This window comes from Euprymna scolopes, chromosome 30 (genome assembly GCF_053919585.1).
Source record: "Euprymna scolopes isolate OS-2025 chromosome 30, ASM5391958v1, whole genome shotgun sequence".
NCBI lineage: Eukaryota > Metazoa > Mollusca > Cephalopoda > Sepiida > Sepiolidae > Euprymna > Euprymna scolopes.
Window position 1 is genome coordinate 85,851,393 of NC_136511.1, and position 17,878 is coordinate 85,869,270.

The following is a 17,878-nucleotide window of genomic DNA, read 5'->3' on the forward strand; positions in this document are numbered from 1 at the left end:
TTAAAAAAATTGGTTTGCATTATGAATAAATGCACACTCCCGTAAATTTGCTTACTACTTCATCTAATACACTCATTTTAAAACTCTTAATAACACTGGTCAACACAATATTTTTGGCAGGCAAAGTAAGACTGGTTTCTGGGGTTTTCAAGGGCGCTGAATCCGAATCTGACATTAGTTTTTTCAAATTGGCTCTAGTTTTTGGATATCACAGGGGGGTCGTTTGTCTGAAATCACCCATTCGCGACCATAGCTAAACGTACAAAAAACGGCTAAATAGTGCATAAATGTCAGATATTGATTTTTATGATAATCTTAAACCACAAAGACAGTGTAAAATCTCAATCTAACAAGTTAAGTTAGATATAACATCCTTTCATTTATCCTATAACTGAACACTTTTCATAGATTTCGAGGATATACAAAAAATTTGCTAAAAATTTTCTGAATTTTAATTCTCCAAGTGAAAAAAAAAACATTTACATAATCAGTTATATATCATAAATTAATGCAAAGCATTATACACTAGATTCTTAGTTACAATGAACACACAAAACAATATTTTATTCACAAAACTAAAATTGACGTTTATACGATTTTCGCTTGTGAGCAACTTTTGGGCAGTCTCTCAAAAGGTTCCAGCAGTAGTCTGCCATCATGTGCTCATCCCATTTGCCTTGATACCTCTCTTCCATTGTTTTGATGTCTTGATGGAATCTCTCTCCCTGCTCCTAACTGTAATCACCAAGATTACCAGGAAATCTGTCGAGGTGGCTAAACAAGAAATGAACTTTAATGCTCATATTTGCCCCTAGTTTTCCGTATGCAGTAAGCATCTTACGGACCAATTGCTTGTAATTGTCAGCTTTGTGATTTCCCCAAAAGTTTGTCACTACATCTGTGAAGGACACCCAAGCATTTAACTCAACCGTGTTCATATGATTAGTCAAGTCAGAATCCCTCATGAGCGTTCGAATCTGAAGTCCATCGAAGATGCCACCTTTAGCTTTTTCGATGGAAAGACCTGGAAATTGCCTGCATATGTACTTGAAGCAATCCCCATCCTTGTTCAACGCCTTAACAAACTGCTTCATGAGTCCTAGTTTTATGTGCAATGGAGGGAAGATGATTCTATCCCTGGGTACCAAAGGCTCATTGATGACGTTGGCTGTGCTGACTTCAAGACTTTCTCGTTCTGGCCAGTTCTCCCTTCTCCAGTGCTGGATTCTTGCTCTGCTATCCCACAAACAAAGAAAGCAGGGATACTTTGTGTACCCACTTTGCTGACCAAGCAGAAAATTCACCATTTTCAAGTCCACACAAATCAGCCATTTATGAGTGTTGTAATTCAGCTTTTCAAGAACAAATTTGATAGCATCATACTCTTCTTTCATCTTGGTAGAATGGCCAATTGGTACAGGAGCAAACTTATTGCCATTGTCCAATAGTACAATTTTTAGACTTGCTTTCGAGCTATCTATGAAGAGACGCCAATCTGCTGGGTCATATGATGAGATCCCCATGCAGTTAAGAATTTGTGCCAGAATCAAGAATGTTTTTCTCTTGGAGTCGTGATGCAAGAACTTCAGACTGCTCCTTCGACAAACAAAGGTCTCGCACTAGATCATTAAGTTCAGATTGATTGAAAAGCTGAGGGCCATTTGAGGGTTCTTCATAGTCGCTACAGCTATCATCACTTGATATTGAAAGATCAGCTGGAATCTCTTCGGTTTCATCGATTTCAGGCAAACTGGTGAAAACAGGCACAGGTAGATCCTCAGAGTGCGCAACAGGACGGATAGCAGAATCCAGGCTCGGATACTGCCAATTTGCTTTCTTGTGCTTGTTAAACCCCGTCATGTCATTGAGACAGAAGTAGCAGTCATCAAAATGATTGTTGGGCTCTCTCCACACCATTGGTACAGCAAACTTCAACTTCAGCTTACCGTTGGTCCAACCGCGGGGACTTTCTACACAGGTTTTGCACACCATATGTGGGGCCCAAGACTTGTCTTGGTCACCAAGTATCATATCGAAGTATGCTTTGTACGCCCTCTTGACAAAGTCTGTAATATTCCTCTTTTGTTGTGCCATCATATACTGTCCACAGATGTAACAAAAGACATCCGGTTCATATCTGCAACATCTTCTAGAAGAACTCATTTTTTCTCTAGAACTCATTTTCAACTGTGGAATTAAAAAGAAAATTCTTAATTACTGTTTAATTTATACTGCAACTATATTTATGGAACATGTTATAAAGTAATTACAGTATATAATTATATAAAAATTCTCCCTATATAAATAATTATGTAAAAATTCTCCCTGAAATACTTCAATATATACATAATCATTATAATGATTCAATAATATCAGAAAATTATTATTTACTGCTTCTATATTGAAGTATTTCAGGGAGAATTTTAGCAGTTTAGGCTTATTTGGGGCTATCAGTATCTTCTAAACTAGAGCCAATCTGGCAAAACCAATGTTATATTCGTAATCAGCGACCTTCAAAACCCCAGAAAACACTCCTAGATGGTCTGCCGAAGAAAAAAAAATAAAAATTTGTTGACCAGTGTAATATGAGACTTCATCGGTTACCAGCATTGTGCTTTATTTATAACTAGCAGAACCTGTGTTCCGACATTGCCCAGGTGGAATATAAAAGAATAATTTAACTATTTAAAAAATATCTGCCAAAAAGCAATTTTCCTGCAATAAGATTGAGTGTGGGAATCAACTCGAAACTCACATGTATGCAAACAGTCGCAAGGAAATGAAGACGAGACAATAATTTGCCCCCCCCCCTCCCCACTTTACTTTTAAAACACATTTATTTACAAGTACTTCCAGTATAACGCCTTGTCTCTTGTTCAAAGTCTTCTCACACTCCAATGTGCTATTACTGCTGTGTCAAATATGTGGTACTGTCTTTGTCCGGCCATGTTTAGGATTTGTCTTTTCCTGTTGCTTTCAGGACATGTGTATAATGTATCTATTTCTGTCCTTCTCGGGCTACATTTGTTTTTTGTTTTTTTTTGTCTTCCTCATTGTGACATCACCTTGCACACAGCTCAGTCATTTGCATATGTTCCTATTTACAATGCCTCCCCACGGGGCAGTTAGACACCAGGGTCGTTTTTTAACGTGGAGAAAAGGAACAAAAATATAAATTGTCTCAGTCGTGAAGGATTTCTCCTCCACTGACAGAGAACAAGAAATTGTGCAGCATCTGAAGAACAGATACTACACTTTGATCTTGTTCCAAAGGCCAAGGGTTGTCCATTTGCATATGTTGGCTGTTGCTGCTGCCATACCCCCCCCATTCCATTTAAATATTTTGAAGTTATATCATGAAAAATGCTAGGAATTATTGCTATGAATTAAATTAAACTACTTTGATTACGAAAACATCTTTTTCAAGCATTTGTTTTGTTTTCATTTTGTGGGAATATAATTACTTTTAGAAATGTTGATTTAGGGATTTGTTTTTTCTACATGTTTGACTATAAAATAAAAAAAAATTTCAGGTCCCTATGAAGACATGAGACGAGCTCCCTATTATGATCCACGACTCTATTCAGATTTTGAAAGAAGGGACTACGAATATGAAAGAAGGTAGGTTTAACTTTCTTTTTTTTTTTTTTTTTTTCTCTCTGTCCAATGTGGGGACATGTAATCTAATTACTTAGTAATTTTCTATTTTTCCTTTCTAGAATCATAACTTTTACATTTTTTTTATGATGAACCTTGTTTCCAGTTTTAGCTTTTTCACATTTGTTTGAAGAGATTGGGTTTTAAAAACTAATTCCAAGTATTTACTTTCTAAGCTGAAAAGCTCCTTGGTTGATTGCTTAACTCCGGTTTCATAGCTTCACTGTTAATGGATGGTCTGAACTACCCCCTATATCAGGTAGTTTGTCACTTATGCTCCCAGTAAGTCTTGCACCTATATATATACATGTGGCTTGTGTTTTTTGCTTACAGCACATAGTATTTCATAATTATCACTTATTTAAGTATTAATCAGATTTAACCTTGTTTAACTTCAGTTATCGGACAAGAACTGATGTTAACACGAGTTAGTCGTAAACAAGTATTTACCATGCACCTCCCAAAATTTAAAACAAAATATTTTCTTCAGAGTACTAAAGATAAGCTGTAGGAAATTTTGATTGGCTGCCTCTCCACCCTCTCACTTGATGCAATTTAAAAAGTTAAATCTTTTTACCTTCAATTCTCCTCGTCCCAAAGAAGAAAAAAAGATTTTTTTTTCTTGTTTAAGGAAAGGCTGGTGGATATCACCGTGGAATAGGCTTCTCTAAATTAGTCTCTCATTTTGTGTTATTGTTGTGTAATTTGTCCTTTCAGGGAATACGATAAGAGGTCAGATAGATATGATTTTTCTGAAAGTGTACCAGACAGTGATAAGTCAATGAAAGATGTAATGAACCGGCAACAGCAGCCGCCACCTCCTGTGCAGAGAGATCCATTTGATGATACTTCTGAAAAAGACGATCATGACTGGCGGCAACATGAGGAGGAGGAGGAGTAAGTTATTGTCGACTTTTTGATTAGGAAAGTCTTTTACACGATCACCTGCAGACAGAGAACATATTTGCTTTCTCTTCCTGCTTTTTTACTCAGCTTCTGTTCACATCAGTTAAGAGATTTTCATGAGAAAAACCAAAAAGTTTAGAAAATCTCTTTAATAACAAAGCTGTTTTATTTGTATGACCAGCACTATTGGAATATTTTGCCATCATTATCGTAGTTTTTAGCTTATTTTTTACTTTAGTTTTTTTTTTTTTCTTTATTCTTCTTTGGGCATTATTTCACAAGATCTTTTGTTTCTATTTTTCTGTTGAAAATTATTACTTTTCTATAAAAAATTTTTGGGAGGTGCTTGGATTTATAAATCAACTTAAAAATTTGACCTTTAACAATTTCTTATTAGTTTCATGATTTGTATGGCCTTTTATTAAACAAAGCAATTTTTATGTTGCAAAATGTTTTACTAACATTTTCTAATTAGTATAATCCAAGAATAATACAAAAATACTCAGAAACAATAACTAAAAAAATAAGTTATTCTCTATTGTTAATGTTTCTTTTTGAAGTAACTATTAAAAATTTCAACATTAGAAAATTGCTGAATATTTTTTTTTTTTTTTTTTTTAAAGTTGTAGCGAAGTATATTAGTCTATTACAATTAATGTTATGACAAAAGATGGCTAATCAGAATTTGATTTGTCAATATAAATGCTATTTAAATCTGGTCAACATTATTTTATATATTAAATTAATGCTTAACCTAATTGGAAATTGCAGTGTTCTAAATACAAAGAATTAATGTGATTCTTGATTTCTTTTCAATAAGCAAGAATATTTTCTTTGTCATATTGGATTCTATAAATGTTTTTGGTATCAAGATTTGTTAGCATTACTATCACACTATATTTTCTAAGTATAAGACTCTTCTAAATGGTGTTTTTGTATTTCTGTTGTGAAAGAAACAAAAATATGGTCCAATTTTTAAAAAATATTTAAATTAATATTTAATTGCTGCACACATGAATTCATTTTGAAATTGAATCTATTCTATAAAATTTATTTTTAATGACCATATTGCTGAATACTTCTGGTTTCAGTTTGAAATAACATGTTCATAATGTGTCAATTGAATGAGCCTATTTTTTAAATACCTGTTCTTATTAAATGTTTTGTTGGATCAACTGTTGAATGAATCTTAATATTTGTTTTTAATCTACGGTAGAGGTCTACTTGATATTGCCAACTGATTTACTTTCATTTTTATAACAGGATTTTCACTATTAAATATAATATTATTTATTCATTAAATTATTAATTCAAGCAGATTCTTACATAACTATTTTTTAAAGTTAATGTTTTTAATCTGTTTATGAAGAATTTCAAAAGCAGAAATGACTTTCTATTTAGCAATTTAAATTTCTTTTCTAGTCAATTAAAATCATGACATTTTTATTTGTAAATAATTAAATATTTTTAGTTTTTGTTTTGAATATCAAAGATCTCAAAAATTGAAAATAATAAAGTATCACTTATGTAGGAACATTATCATATTCCAGCAGTCTTATTGGTACTTGCCTGGTACATTCATCTGTACAAAATAGTTCAATAAGTTTAATTTTATTTATATTGAATATAAACTGTCATATCAAAATGGTACTACTATTAGCAGGGATCAAACAAGCTTAAAGTTCTTGAATTTTAACTTTTGCCTTGAAAAGGCCTTATTTCTATTATTACCTTTCTTCAAAGGAAAATTGTATTCTTTATGTCTAATAAAAATTTGTCAAAATATTAAAAATAAAATTGAAATATTTACTATTAAATCTTTAAGTATTAATAAAAATATTAAAATGATTTTTTAAATATTTCAAATAAAATTGAAATTGTATAGTAGTATTATGGATACAAGAGTTATATCCTATTATCACTAGACTGCCTCATAAAATCTTCCTCTATTTTTTCTGTTATTTATAATTTCTTTTTTTTTTGAGAAATAGTGGAGGCTGCCATAAATAAAAATGACCCTCTCCCCTCCCCCTAAAAAGACTTGTAACAAGATTCTCTAATGGTGTACCCTCCAAATAATTGACAACCTAAAAATGAAGGCGAACAAATGGATAAGACAGTAGCAATCTTGGTTTGAAATTTAAAAGCCGTAAAGAGAGTTAATATTTGAGATTAAATAAAAAGCATTTGAAACTACTTAAAAACACCAAAAAATGATGCAGGTAGATTGCAAACTAACTTTTATTGGCAATGGTAACATTTATTTGTTGTATATTTAATTGTTTGACCACTTTTTCGAATCACTGTGGATTGTAAAACAACCCCAAATTTTGTTTAGAAAACTTGAATCTTGTTTGGAGAAGGCCTTACAAAATTTCTAAAGCCTTAAACAGTCCTTAAAAATGGGCATTAAAAATCTGTACATACCCTGTCTTAATATAAAGTATTAGAGATAATCTTTGCAATAAAACCTTGATACAAAGATATCCAGACACACATTTTTTGTTGACATGAATTTCCAAACAAAATGAATTCTGCCATTTCTTTGTGTTTTTGTTTTAAAAATTTTGTTTTGTTATTGGTATAATCTTCTTTTATGAAATGGAGATTTGTTTTTATTGCGTAGTAATAGGATGAGTACATCTAAAATCTGCTCAAAGTTGCTTCTTTTTTTTTTTCTTTTTTTTTTCTTTTTTTTTTTTTTTTTTTTTTTTTTGATGTCTTAATTTTATAAATGTTTGATGCTACACTGCATAGCATCAAATTCTGAACTTTTTCTCTTTCTCTACTGATTTTCTTCTGTTTGTGTTTCTTATATTAGTTTTTTCCGGTTGTCCTATACTTGTTTTGCTGTCTATCTAATTTAAGTTTATTTGATTTAGGTAAATGTATGTACATATGGCTGAAAATGAGATGCTACCAGCTAAGTTTTGTAATTGAAGTTTGGTACGATAAACCTGTCTGGAAACTCAGATGGCATACAACATACGAGAACATTTACCAGTGGTGTGATTGACAAAAATAGCTTTATTATAACATTTTGGTTTCGTAACAGAGATAATCTAAAGTGTCTACTTGGAAAATTGGCCTATCAAAACTTGAATTTTTAATTACTACTGTCTGTCATTGTGATTGAACAAATTTCACCAAAATCTTAATCTTTTTAACTGCTGCTGATTGCTTTTAAAAAAAAATTTTTTTTTTAAATTTTTTTCCTTCAGGGAAGATGAAAAGCCGGCTTCAAAAAGTAAAGAGGATGAGAGGCATACACATAGTCATGTTCCACCACACTCTCACTCTCAGGCTCACTCTCACCCTCACCCTCAGCCCCATAACCAGGCTCACAATCAGGTTCACTCTCAACCCCATGCCCAATCCCACTCTCAGCCTCATTCCCAGGCTCACTCTCAGCCTCACTCTGCGCCTCACTCCCAGGCTCACTCTGCGCCTCACTCCCAGGCTCACTCTGCGCCTCACTCCCAGGCTCACTCTGCGCCTCACTCCCAGGCTCACTCTGTGCCTCACTCCCAGGCTCACTCTCAGCCTCACTCCCAGGCTCACTCTCAGCCTCACTCCCAGGCTCACTCCCAGGCTCACTCCCAGGCTCACTCTCAGCCTCACTCCCAGGCTCACTCCCAGGCTCACTCTCAGCCTCACTCCCAGGCTCACTCTCAGCCTCATGCCCAGCCCCACACCCAGCCTCACTCTCATGCTCATACTCACCCCCAGGCTCACGTCCAGCCTCACTCTCAGGCTCACGTCCAGCCTCACTCTCAGGCTCACGTCCAGCCTCACTCTCAGGCTCACGTCCAGCCTCACTCTCAGGCTCACGTCCAGCCTCACTCTCAGGCTCACGTCCAGCCTCACTCTCAGGCTCACGTCCAGCCTCACATTCAGGCTCACGTCCAGCCTCACATTCAGGCTCACGTCCAGCCTCACTCCCACCCTCAGGCTCATGTACAGCCTCACCCTCACCCTCAGGCTCACGTCCAGCCTCACTCTCACCCTCACTCTCAGGCTCACATCCAATCTCACTCTCATCCTCACTCTCACCCTCATCTATTGGATCATGAACCTGAGAAACGAGAGGAAAAACCAGTACAAATAAAGAATCAGTGGAGAAGAGAAGAAAAGGTACAAGCAGAACCCCACTGGCGTCGAGATGATAATAAAAACACTGTAGAAACATCTCATTGGCACAGGGATAAGAATGTCACAGAATCTCAATGGAGACGTGACGATAAGAGCCCGTCAGATTCCTCAACTCATTGGCGACAGGACAAGAACAATTCTGAACCTCATTGGGGACAGCGACTTTATACTTCAACCTATCGATCTTTTCCTGAAGAGAAAAGTAAGTTGCTTTTTTTAAACCATATCTCATCGTAGTATTATGAAAGTACAAGGCAGTCAGAATTTATAAATCCTTTGATAACGTGGAATGCAATGTGATAGCCTTTGATGCTTTTGCAAAGATTGTGACTAATAAAACTGCACTTCAATATCCTGAGATAAATTTTTTTTTTTCTTTAAATCCAGGCCACCCCTATTTGAGGATTTGGATATCTCATATAAAAATTGACTTTGTGTCTAATTTTACCCTTGTGTTGAGAGCAAATAAATAGGATCACATAGAAAAGAATATATATTAATAGCTTCTATTTTGTATCTTAACAATATTAAATGGTATTCAGTTGACAATTCATTTGAAAGTTTGTCATGAAATATTAATCGCGTGTCGATTGACAAAACTAAACTTCAAACTCCCAAGATCTGCAATCTTGGGTGTTTGAAGTTTAGTTTTGTCAAGCGACAAACCATGAAAGTTATCAGAAAAAAAAACTGTTATGAATTGTTTATTTTACAAAAGGAGAGCTAATAATGTTATTTGCAAACAATGCTTTTTTTCCTAAATGGAAAAATAAAACATTGTATATCTTTTTTTTTTTTTTTTTTTTTCGATGCAGTAAGGCATTAATTCTCTATTTAAAATGTACTCTGGCTTTGAAAAATACCTATTTAAAAGTGTGTGTGTGTGTGTGTGTGCGCTCTTTTAATACACACACACATATATGACCATGTCTGTGTGACAAGTGGTCTCCACCAAACTATTCTGTCAATTTTTGGTCTAGAGACTTAAAAATTGATATGTAGGGGATTTGAATATGTGGAACAAATTCGATTTGTTTTTTTAGCTGGTAGAAATAGCTGCTAATGGATCAAAATTGGAACTTGGTTGGCATAAGTCAAATAAACTTATTTGTATGCATCTGCATTATTTAACTTTTTTTTTTAACTTTTTTTTTTTGAGTATGAACTGAGATCAGATGGTAATGAATAAGGCTGGAGAGCTGTTTTGATTTAGATTCTAGCTGATGGTGCCCAAGTCTCTTAATTTTTTTTTTACTTTTGAAATCACTACTTACAATTTAATAATTAATAGAGAATTGACTCTAATAATAGATACAAAATCTGCATAAATTAAAATATGTGTAAACATATTTTGTAACTGAGCAAGTCCCGTGTGAGAACACTGGACACAAGTGAATGCCATTAAAGAAATTTTCAATTATAATATTTATTTACCAACATAATGTGTCTCGCAAGATGGTATGTGTGGATTTTCCAAATTTTCAAGGGAGAAAAAAATAAAGAACAACTATTCAGATGTAAATTTCATATTATGTTAGTACCAGGAAGTCAGAATTAGATCTTAGTTATGCAGCCGACTGATTTGCACTTTTGTTAAATTAATTCAAAAACAGCCTACAGAAAATGGACTCTGATGATTTATGAAAGTATGATAGGTTATGAAAATGAAGGGTTGTATAGAGATAGCTTTGAATTTGGGGTATCAAAACCAAAGCAAAATATGATGAAAGTAAAAATAAAATAGATAAACCCCATAATTTATTATACCATACCTGTTCACACTGAAACACTTATCACAATATTCTGTGGATCTATATTAAAAAAACCTTGTTAAACGTTGTGACATATTTCCATTCAATGGAGGTCAGGTGCGAACGAACACCCCATAATTTTATTATACCATGTTTCTTCAAACTGAAACATAATTATCAAAGTATACTTACGCAGATAGATATGAAAAGTCTTTATTAAAGTTTGTGCCTATTTCCATTCTATGGAGGCCAGGCGCGAACGCAGACTCCACAATTTTATTATACCACCCCTTTTTAAGTTAAAACATACTTATGAAAGTATTATTATGTACATCTATATCAAAAACACTTGTAAACGTTTTTTTAAAAAATTTTTAATTCCATACTTTGTGGACCAGGCACGACTTCTCATAATTGCAGAAAGACCCTCTTAAAACCACGCATAATCGCCTTTTAGAAAACAAACAAAAAAAAAAAAAACACCCAGGATTTATCTATCATAGGAAAAGGGGGGGGGGGCCCTAAAACGCTCGAATGATTCAAAATGGGAAATCATTTTACATCAAATTCTAAAATAATTTTTGTTTATCTTTTTAAGTTTTTCAAGTTGTTTACATGTCTATAAAGGTAGAATCACATGTTTTGGAGAGGTGGTCAGATGGGGGAGGGGTAGTAGAAGGTATTAATCTACAAAATACCAAAGAAATATTGCAATATATTCATTTTTAACCAATCTTAGATTTTGATTTCAGTTTTTGGCACATAAAATGCATTACAACTAAACTTTGAGTTCTCTAACTTCTTTTCTTTTAATGAATACATGGCATTTTTAAGCAATCTCAGCATATTTATGTGAATTTACTGCAGATTATTTGGAAACCATCCATTTCTAGAGATTTTCAGTAGCATATTCAGATTCCTTGCACAAAAATACACTTATGGCAAATTTCATTGCTTAGTCTTGTGTTTTAACAAAGATATAACATTTTTACTGAAAAAGTAGTGCAAAAAATGTGACAAAGCACATATGGTCTTAAAGAGGGGAAAATATCCAAACACGCAGGGCATAAAAAGTCATAACTGCCTTGATTTTAATTGGATTTAAAAAATTTAAAACGATTCTTTCTTAGCTTATCAAGCTCTTTCTATATATACCAATATTGAAATATTTTAAGCCATTTAAATTTTTTCATGTGTATTGCTAGCTAAACCCACTTCCTTTTCTTTTGTCTTTGTTCTTTTACTTATGAAGACCTGGAGTAAGGACACCTATATCACATTAGCAGTGATTATTTTTTTTAAACTTGGTCAAAATGTGGAGCTCATTGTTCTTAGTATGGGTGAATCTGGCAAAATTCTGGATTGCGTCCCCGGGGACTTTAGTGCTAAAATGCCTCTTTTTATGGCTCTTTTTTCAAATTTCTCAAAAACTTTATATGTCTGACTGTAGTGTTTTTTCAGGGTGGTCAACTCAAATATACATGTGTAAAGGCCTGAAACTGCACCATTATCCATTTACACTAGGATTCAGCATCCCCAGGGGCTCAAAAGAAGTAAAAAAAAAAAAAAAAAAAAAAAAAAAAAAAAAAAAAAAAAAAAAAAAAACGCCCCGGAATGGCCAAAAATGACACTTTTTGCCCCATAACGTTTGATCTATCCATTAGATTTTCCTGAAACTTGGCCAAAATGTAGGGGCCATTGTTCTTAATATAAATTCCATTGTGCTGAATTCAAATATACATGTCTTAAGGTGTGAAGCTGCATCGTTTGTCCATTTTGACTGGGATTCGACATGACTGGCTAGTACCAGATGGGTTACCATTTAGGAATTCTAAGCGCTGTATGTTCTCTCTGCTAATCTCAACATTGTTTCCAGTAGTCTTGTACCTCAACTTGCCACTGGGATGCAACAATGTTGACGCAGGAGAGGCATGGTTGGAGACTGCGCTACTCTTGCCACACAAATTTCGAAAAGAGTGAAGTGATGAGGGGCGGGGGGGGGGGACTGAACTACACTGTTTTAATTATTTTAAATTTACTAACATTTGAAATTTCTTATTTTCTCTTGTAGAAAAGGATTATGGCTGCCCTCCTCCTCTACCGTTGCAGCAGTCTCAACAGAATATGACTTCTCGAAGTGTTTATACGCCTCTGAAACGTAGTGCATCTAGTATGTCTAGCAGTTCAGGTGCATCTGAAAGAAAGACTGATTCCCCTAAGGAGGGACCTGTTAATGAGAAACTAGAAGAAACGCGTTTGAAGTCCTCAAGCAAGGTATATCATTGTCCTCGTTCTGTATATGCTAATATCTGATTTCTGACCCTCTAGAGGAAAGAAGAAAGCCTCTTATTGTCTCTCAGTTCTGTATCAGCCAATCTACAACAGCTGTTCCTTTCCATAGTTAGCTAAAAAAAAAAAACAAGCAAAAAAAAAAAAAAAGTCAAAGACTGTACAACTTTTTTCTTTTCTGGTTTAATCCACTTCTATCCTCATTGTTCAACTTGAACTTTTGCATGCACCGTTTATGTTCAATACCATTTACCGGATTTCTTGCCACTGAAATGAATGAAATTTTTAATAATAAAGCTTATTTCATTGGCCTGGCTTTGCCACGGTGAACATAATGTTAATAGTTGTGTGCTCTTATCTTACTCTGCTGATATTAATCAATTATTATGTGTATGGACACTTAAAAAATATCCAACACAAATTCATGAAGCATGTTACTATGGTAATTATAATTGAAAAAAAAAAATAACCATATTTTTATGGGAAATCAAAAGAAAATTTTTTTTTATAAGTGCTTCATTGTAATTTTTGCATGAAATTGACATTGCTGATCGGAAGAAAAAAAAATAGATCTCCTTAATTATTGGAACTGTTGAGACATAAAAAGATTTCTTTCCACACAAAAAAGTAATTGTAATATTGTCTTTATTGATAAATATTGATTTTGAATGCATTTTTGTTATTTTTCATTTATTGTCTTTTATTTTTTTTTATTTTTATGGAATTTTTTTTTAAATTCCACTTCGATGTAATAAGATTTCCAGTAAAGACTTGAGATCTATTTTTTTTTTTCCTTTGCAAAATATTTGAAAAAAAGGTTTGCAAAATAGTAATTTTAGTTAAGATAGACCAGTACAGGCAAAAAAATTACTTGGCACGATAGAAATGTTTTTATTTTTGTTTTTGCACTATCCAATAAAATATTTTAAATAAAAGCCAAAATATGCTTAACTTTTGGCCAAATAACTATGAAAAAAAAATTGTTGTCTCAACAAAACTGAACATTTTTGGTATTCTTTCTTCCTTATATCTTGGTCATATATCGGTTTCTTTGGTTTCTCTAATAGTCTGTTTCATTATGTCATATTGAAGTTCCTGTGGCTAGTTTTTCATCACTGCATCTACAAGAGCTAACCCGTTTATTTCATATCTTTTTTTTTTTTTTAAGAGTAGATATGTTGGTTTTGCTACCATTCCATTTCTAATCAGCACAAGGCATTAGTTTTTACAAAATAGCTGCTGTGAAAGCTTAGACATATGGTATATATTTATATGCCAGCAACATGACCTACTCCTCTTCACCTTCAACTTATTTAGCCTGATTATAGATAGGTGGTTATGCTTTATGTTCTCCAAAGTAACCATCTGGAAACATTCCGTCTTGTCCCCTTCCCAACGTTTTCCATAAAAAAAAAAAAATCTGGGTTTGTTATGTGGCCCTCCTCCAAGGAGGAGGCTGTACATATAGACTTCTTTGTGTGCAGTGAGCTGTGTAGTTTTGTAAAGGACCTTTTAATAATTGACCCATATTTGAAGAAAAAAAAAACTGTGGAAATGGGGAAAATGGAACGCAGACGCAGCAGCAGGAGCAGCTTTTGTAATGCAGTTCTCTTGGATGACTAGTTCCAGGTTCTTTTCACTGACCTCTTTCTTTCCTCTCTTGCTCTCTCCTCTCTCTCTCTTTTTCTATCCAACCTCTATTTTCTTTACTCCTTTCTTTTTTCTCTTTTTTTTTTATTTTTGCTGTCTTGCTAGTTAATTATTAAAAAAACAAAAACAAAATGGATATTACTTTACAAGGGAAATTTTCACTAACAAATATCTTTTCTGATGTCCAAATAATTTGTTTTGCCTGTACTGTCTGGCCGCTGTGCCAACTGAGTGTCTTGGAATTGGTGCTTTGGATATGTCGATCCATTATTTCTACATTTGTTGAACTGCTGCTGCCGCTGCCGCCGCCATCACCACCATCTCTGCTTCCATTGCCTTAGCCCTCATTTTTAAGAAAAAACAAAAACAAAACAAAATGAAATACAAATGCAAAACAAAAAAATACAAAAAATACAAATGGGTGAGGAAAAAATGGTTGAAGGAACAGTGTTATCTGCTGCTCTCTTATGGACATCCACCTCCACACACACAAATACATAAACACACATAAACACATACATAATATGAACAAAAATTGAAAAAAAAAAAAGTAAATGAATTAAAAATTTATCTGAGAGATGGTTGATCCTAATGCAGTGTGACCACCTACCACCATTGCAATAGATGCTTTTGGACAGGCCAACAATGCTCCTCCCTCCATCTCCTCATTGTGATGGCTGCTCTACAACAAACTCTTCACAACCAGTTGATTTGCAGAACATTCATCATCTCTTCATATCCAGCACCACCAACAAAAAAAAAGCTACTACACTTACAATGCCAAGTTCTCGAGACTCAAAAAGAGGACCAAAATATATACAAAGTTCACCATTTTCTTCATCCCCTTTGTAACTCTACATTTTCAACTGGACTAGAATATCTACTAAAAACCTGGAACTTGATAAAACCTTCCTACTTATTCATACTGCTCACTGCTGCTGTTGGTGAAGAAGACTTGTTTCTCCTACTCTTTTAATTCAGCTAACTTATGTTGGCTATGATTCCATTTCATTTCTCCTTGGGACTTGCCCTCCTACCTACCCAATCTCCATGATGGTCATCTTTGACTTTGAAGACGAAGCAGTTGTTGGCGTATTCCCGGATGCCGAAGCTCTGGAAATCCCAAAAATGTAGGTATATCATGGAAACTTTGACTGGTTGTAGCAGATAATGTAGTTAGATCCTCCTCTTCCTCTTCTTTAGCTGTGGCTTTGTTTTAGGTGTTTTTTTTTTTTTTGTTTTTTTTTTTAATTTAAAAAAACTTTTTTTTCTCAAACAATAATTTTGGTATCTAAAGTCGGTCTACTTGATAGCTTTTCTTTTCAATTTGATAGTCTCTTTGCTCTGCTATGATTTGGTATATAAATAATTTGATGCTGCTTTAGTCATCCTGCCATGAAAATTAGTGTTTCCAATTTTGGAGATGGATACTTCAATAGTCATAAATTCTTAGCTTTTAGTACATTTCTCTAAACAAAAAATAACAGTAATCAACTTTTTTTTTTTTTTTTTTTTTTTTCATTTTGCTTATTACACAAGATTATCAATGTTTAAGCTACTACCGCATCAAAAGCTCACTATATTTTACTTTTAGGTGCACAAAGCAGTAACTATAAGGTTTACAAAGCACCTAAAATATCAAAATAGTGACTGTTTCCATAGTTTTAATACAAACAAAATATAACACCTAATGTTATTTTTGTAAAATGTCTTTGTGTATCCCCATAAATAAAAATTTAATAAAAATAGATTTAATGAATATTTTTAAAATATTTAATTAAAAAAAAAATGTTAATGTTTCAAAACCTTAAAAAATAATCTATATTAATGTGATTTAAATTTTAACATTTCCTAAGATCTCTGGTTGATTTTATTGACAAACTAATTTTAAAAAATAATTCTTTAATTGACTTTTAAAATTAAAATTCAAAATTTTATTTATTTTTTTTTTTGAGATCCTAAATTTGGCTATTGGAGGATGCACTCCAATGATTGGAACTAATTAAGACTTTATTTTTATTGCTGTGTGATTGTAAGGGAATAATGCCAATAATTCTGAGTTGAACAAAACCATTTGCCATTTGAAACTAGACCTTTTGTGACTGTTATTTCTTTTCTCTTTTTGTAGTTAATGTCTTGCATCCTAACTAATTTATAAGGCTGACTCTTATTCTTAATCTAACAATAATGAAATTCTATTAATCTTTTTAATAGATCCATAATCTCTGGAATATTTAAGGATGTAATAATTTAGATGAATAAAATTACTTTTTAATATAAATTGATATTTTGTTTTTTACTGTTTCTATTGTAAAATAAAAACAAAATGTTCATTTTTGTTGACTTTAAATAATAAAAAAAAAAGCTTCCAATTTCCTTGTTGAATTTTATAAGTGTGTTGAAGAGGACTAATTAATGGCCCAGCCTTTTTTTAGATTCAATTAATATCTTTAATAACATTTTTTTTATTTCTTCATTCTAAATTCTTAAACCTAGTTGGAAGAAATCCGGTTGTGTTGGTTTGATTGCTATGTTTAGCAATTTTTTTTTTTTTTTTTTTTTTTTTTAAATCAATATTTGGTGCTGGGTTGAACTTCAATATTTATTGTAGGTCTTTTTGCAGAAGATGCCAGCTCCCTCATTTATATCCTCTGCAAATACATGCACAATAGTTCTGAGGTTTGAAAGACATTAGAATTATAGAAGAAAATTGCTTCTGGTTTATTCTAATAAATTGTTTCCAGATTTTTCAAGTAACTTCATCATTGAAGTATAAGTAAAGATTATAAAATCAATGAAAAGTTTACATTTGTAAAGGATTCAGAATAAACAATTTATTCTTGCAGTATAGTTAACAACCAAGAAATCTAAGAAAACAATATACAATAACTTTTACTAAATGCAGTAAATTTTAGTTTTTCTTTCAATTTAAGTTGCATTATTTTAAAGATTTTTTTACTGTTACAGCCAAACCTCAAAAAAAAATTTGGAAATTAAAGAAAACAGGCTTGCAAATATAAATTCTACTGCATTTATTGGTTAATTTTTCTTTTTTTTTCTCTTTAGATATTTTGACTGTTAATTATACTGCAACTTTAGCAACAATTGTTGTGTTTATTAAACAAAGCTTGTAAATAGAATATCTTACATCTAAAATTATCAAATTTTGTTTTGTAAAGAGAATCTGTTTCTTTTCACCTAAAAACCAAGTAAGACTTTCATTGAATACATACTTTTGCTGTTCACTTTCAGTTAAATTTTAATGTTACCCTGTTGAATATCAGTAGCAAATATTAAAATAAATATACCTTGATGCTTCAAGATGATTTGGTGATGCACTTCACTTTTTCAAAATCTCAACCAGTAACATCGCCCGTTGATTGAAAACCAGCTTCCATTCTAAAAGTGTAAAATATACTGAGTGTTACTTTAAGACCTTCTGTGCAGATTTGATCAAACCTAGCTTGAAGGGA

The 17,878-nt window shown here is 33.0% G+C and overlaps 1 protein-coding gene across 11 annotated transcripts in view; it reads left to right on the plus strand.

Annotated features, from left to right (window-relative positions):
- The window catches only part of LOC145254879 (uncharacterized), a 182,963-nt gene that overhangs the window by 94,843 nt on the left and 70,242 nt on the right, over positions 1-17,878 (plus strand). For 9 of the 11 annotated variants that reach the window (XM_080113754.1, XM_080113756.1, XM_080113758.1 and 6 more), the window contains 4 exons: positions 3,534-3,621; positions 4,375-4,554; positions 7,785-8,917; positions 12,538-12,740. In XM_080113754.1, coding sequence (XP_079969880.1) covers positions 3,534-3,621; positions 4,375-4,554; positions 7,785-8,917; positions 12,538-12,740 — 1,604 coding nt within the window. The remainder of the gene's footprint in view (positions 1-3,533; positions 3,622-4,374; positions 4,555-7,784; positions 8,918-12,537; positions 12,741-17,878) is intronic. The other 2 variants (XM_080113762.1, XM_080113763.1) reach the window with 1 other exon arrangement.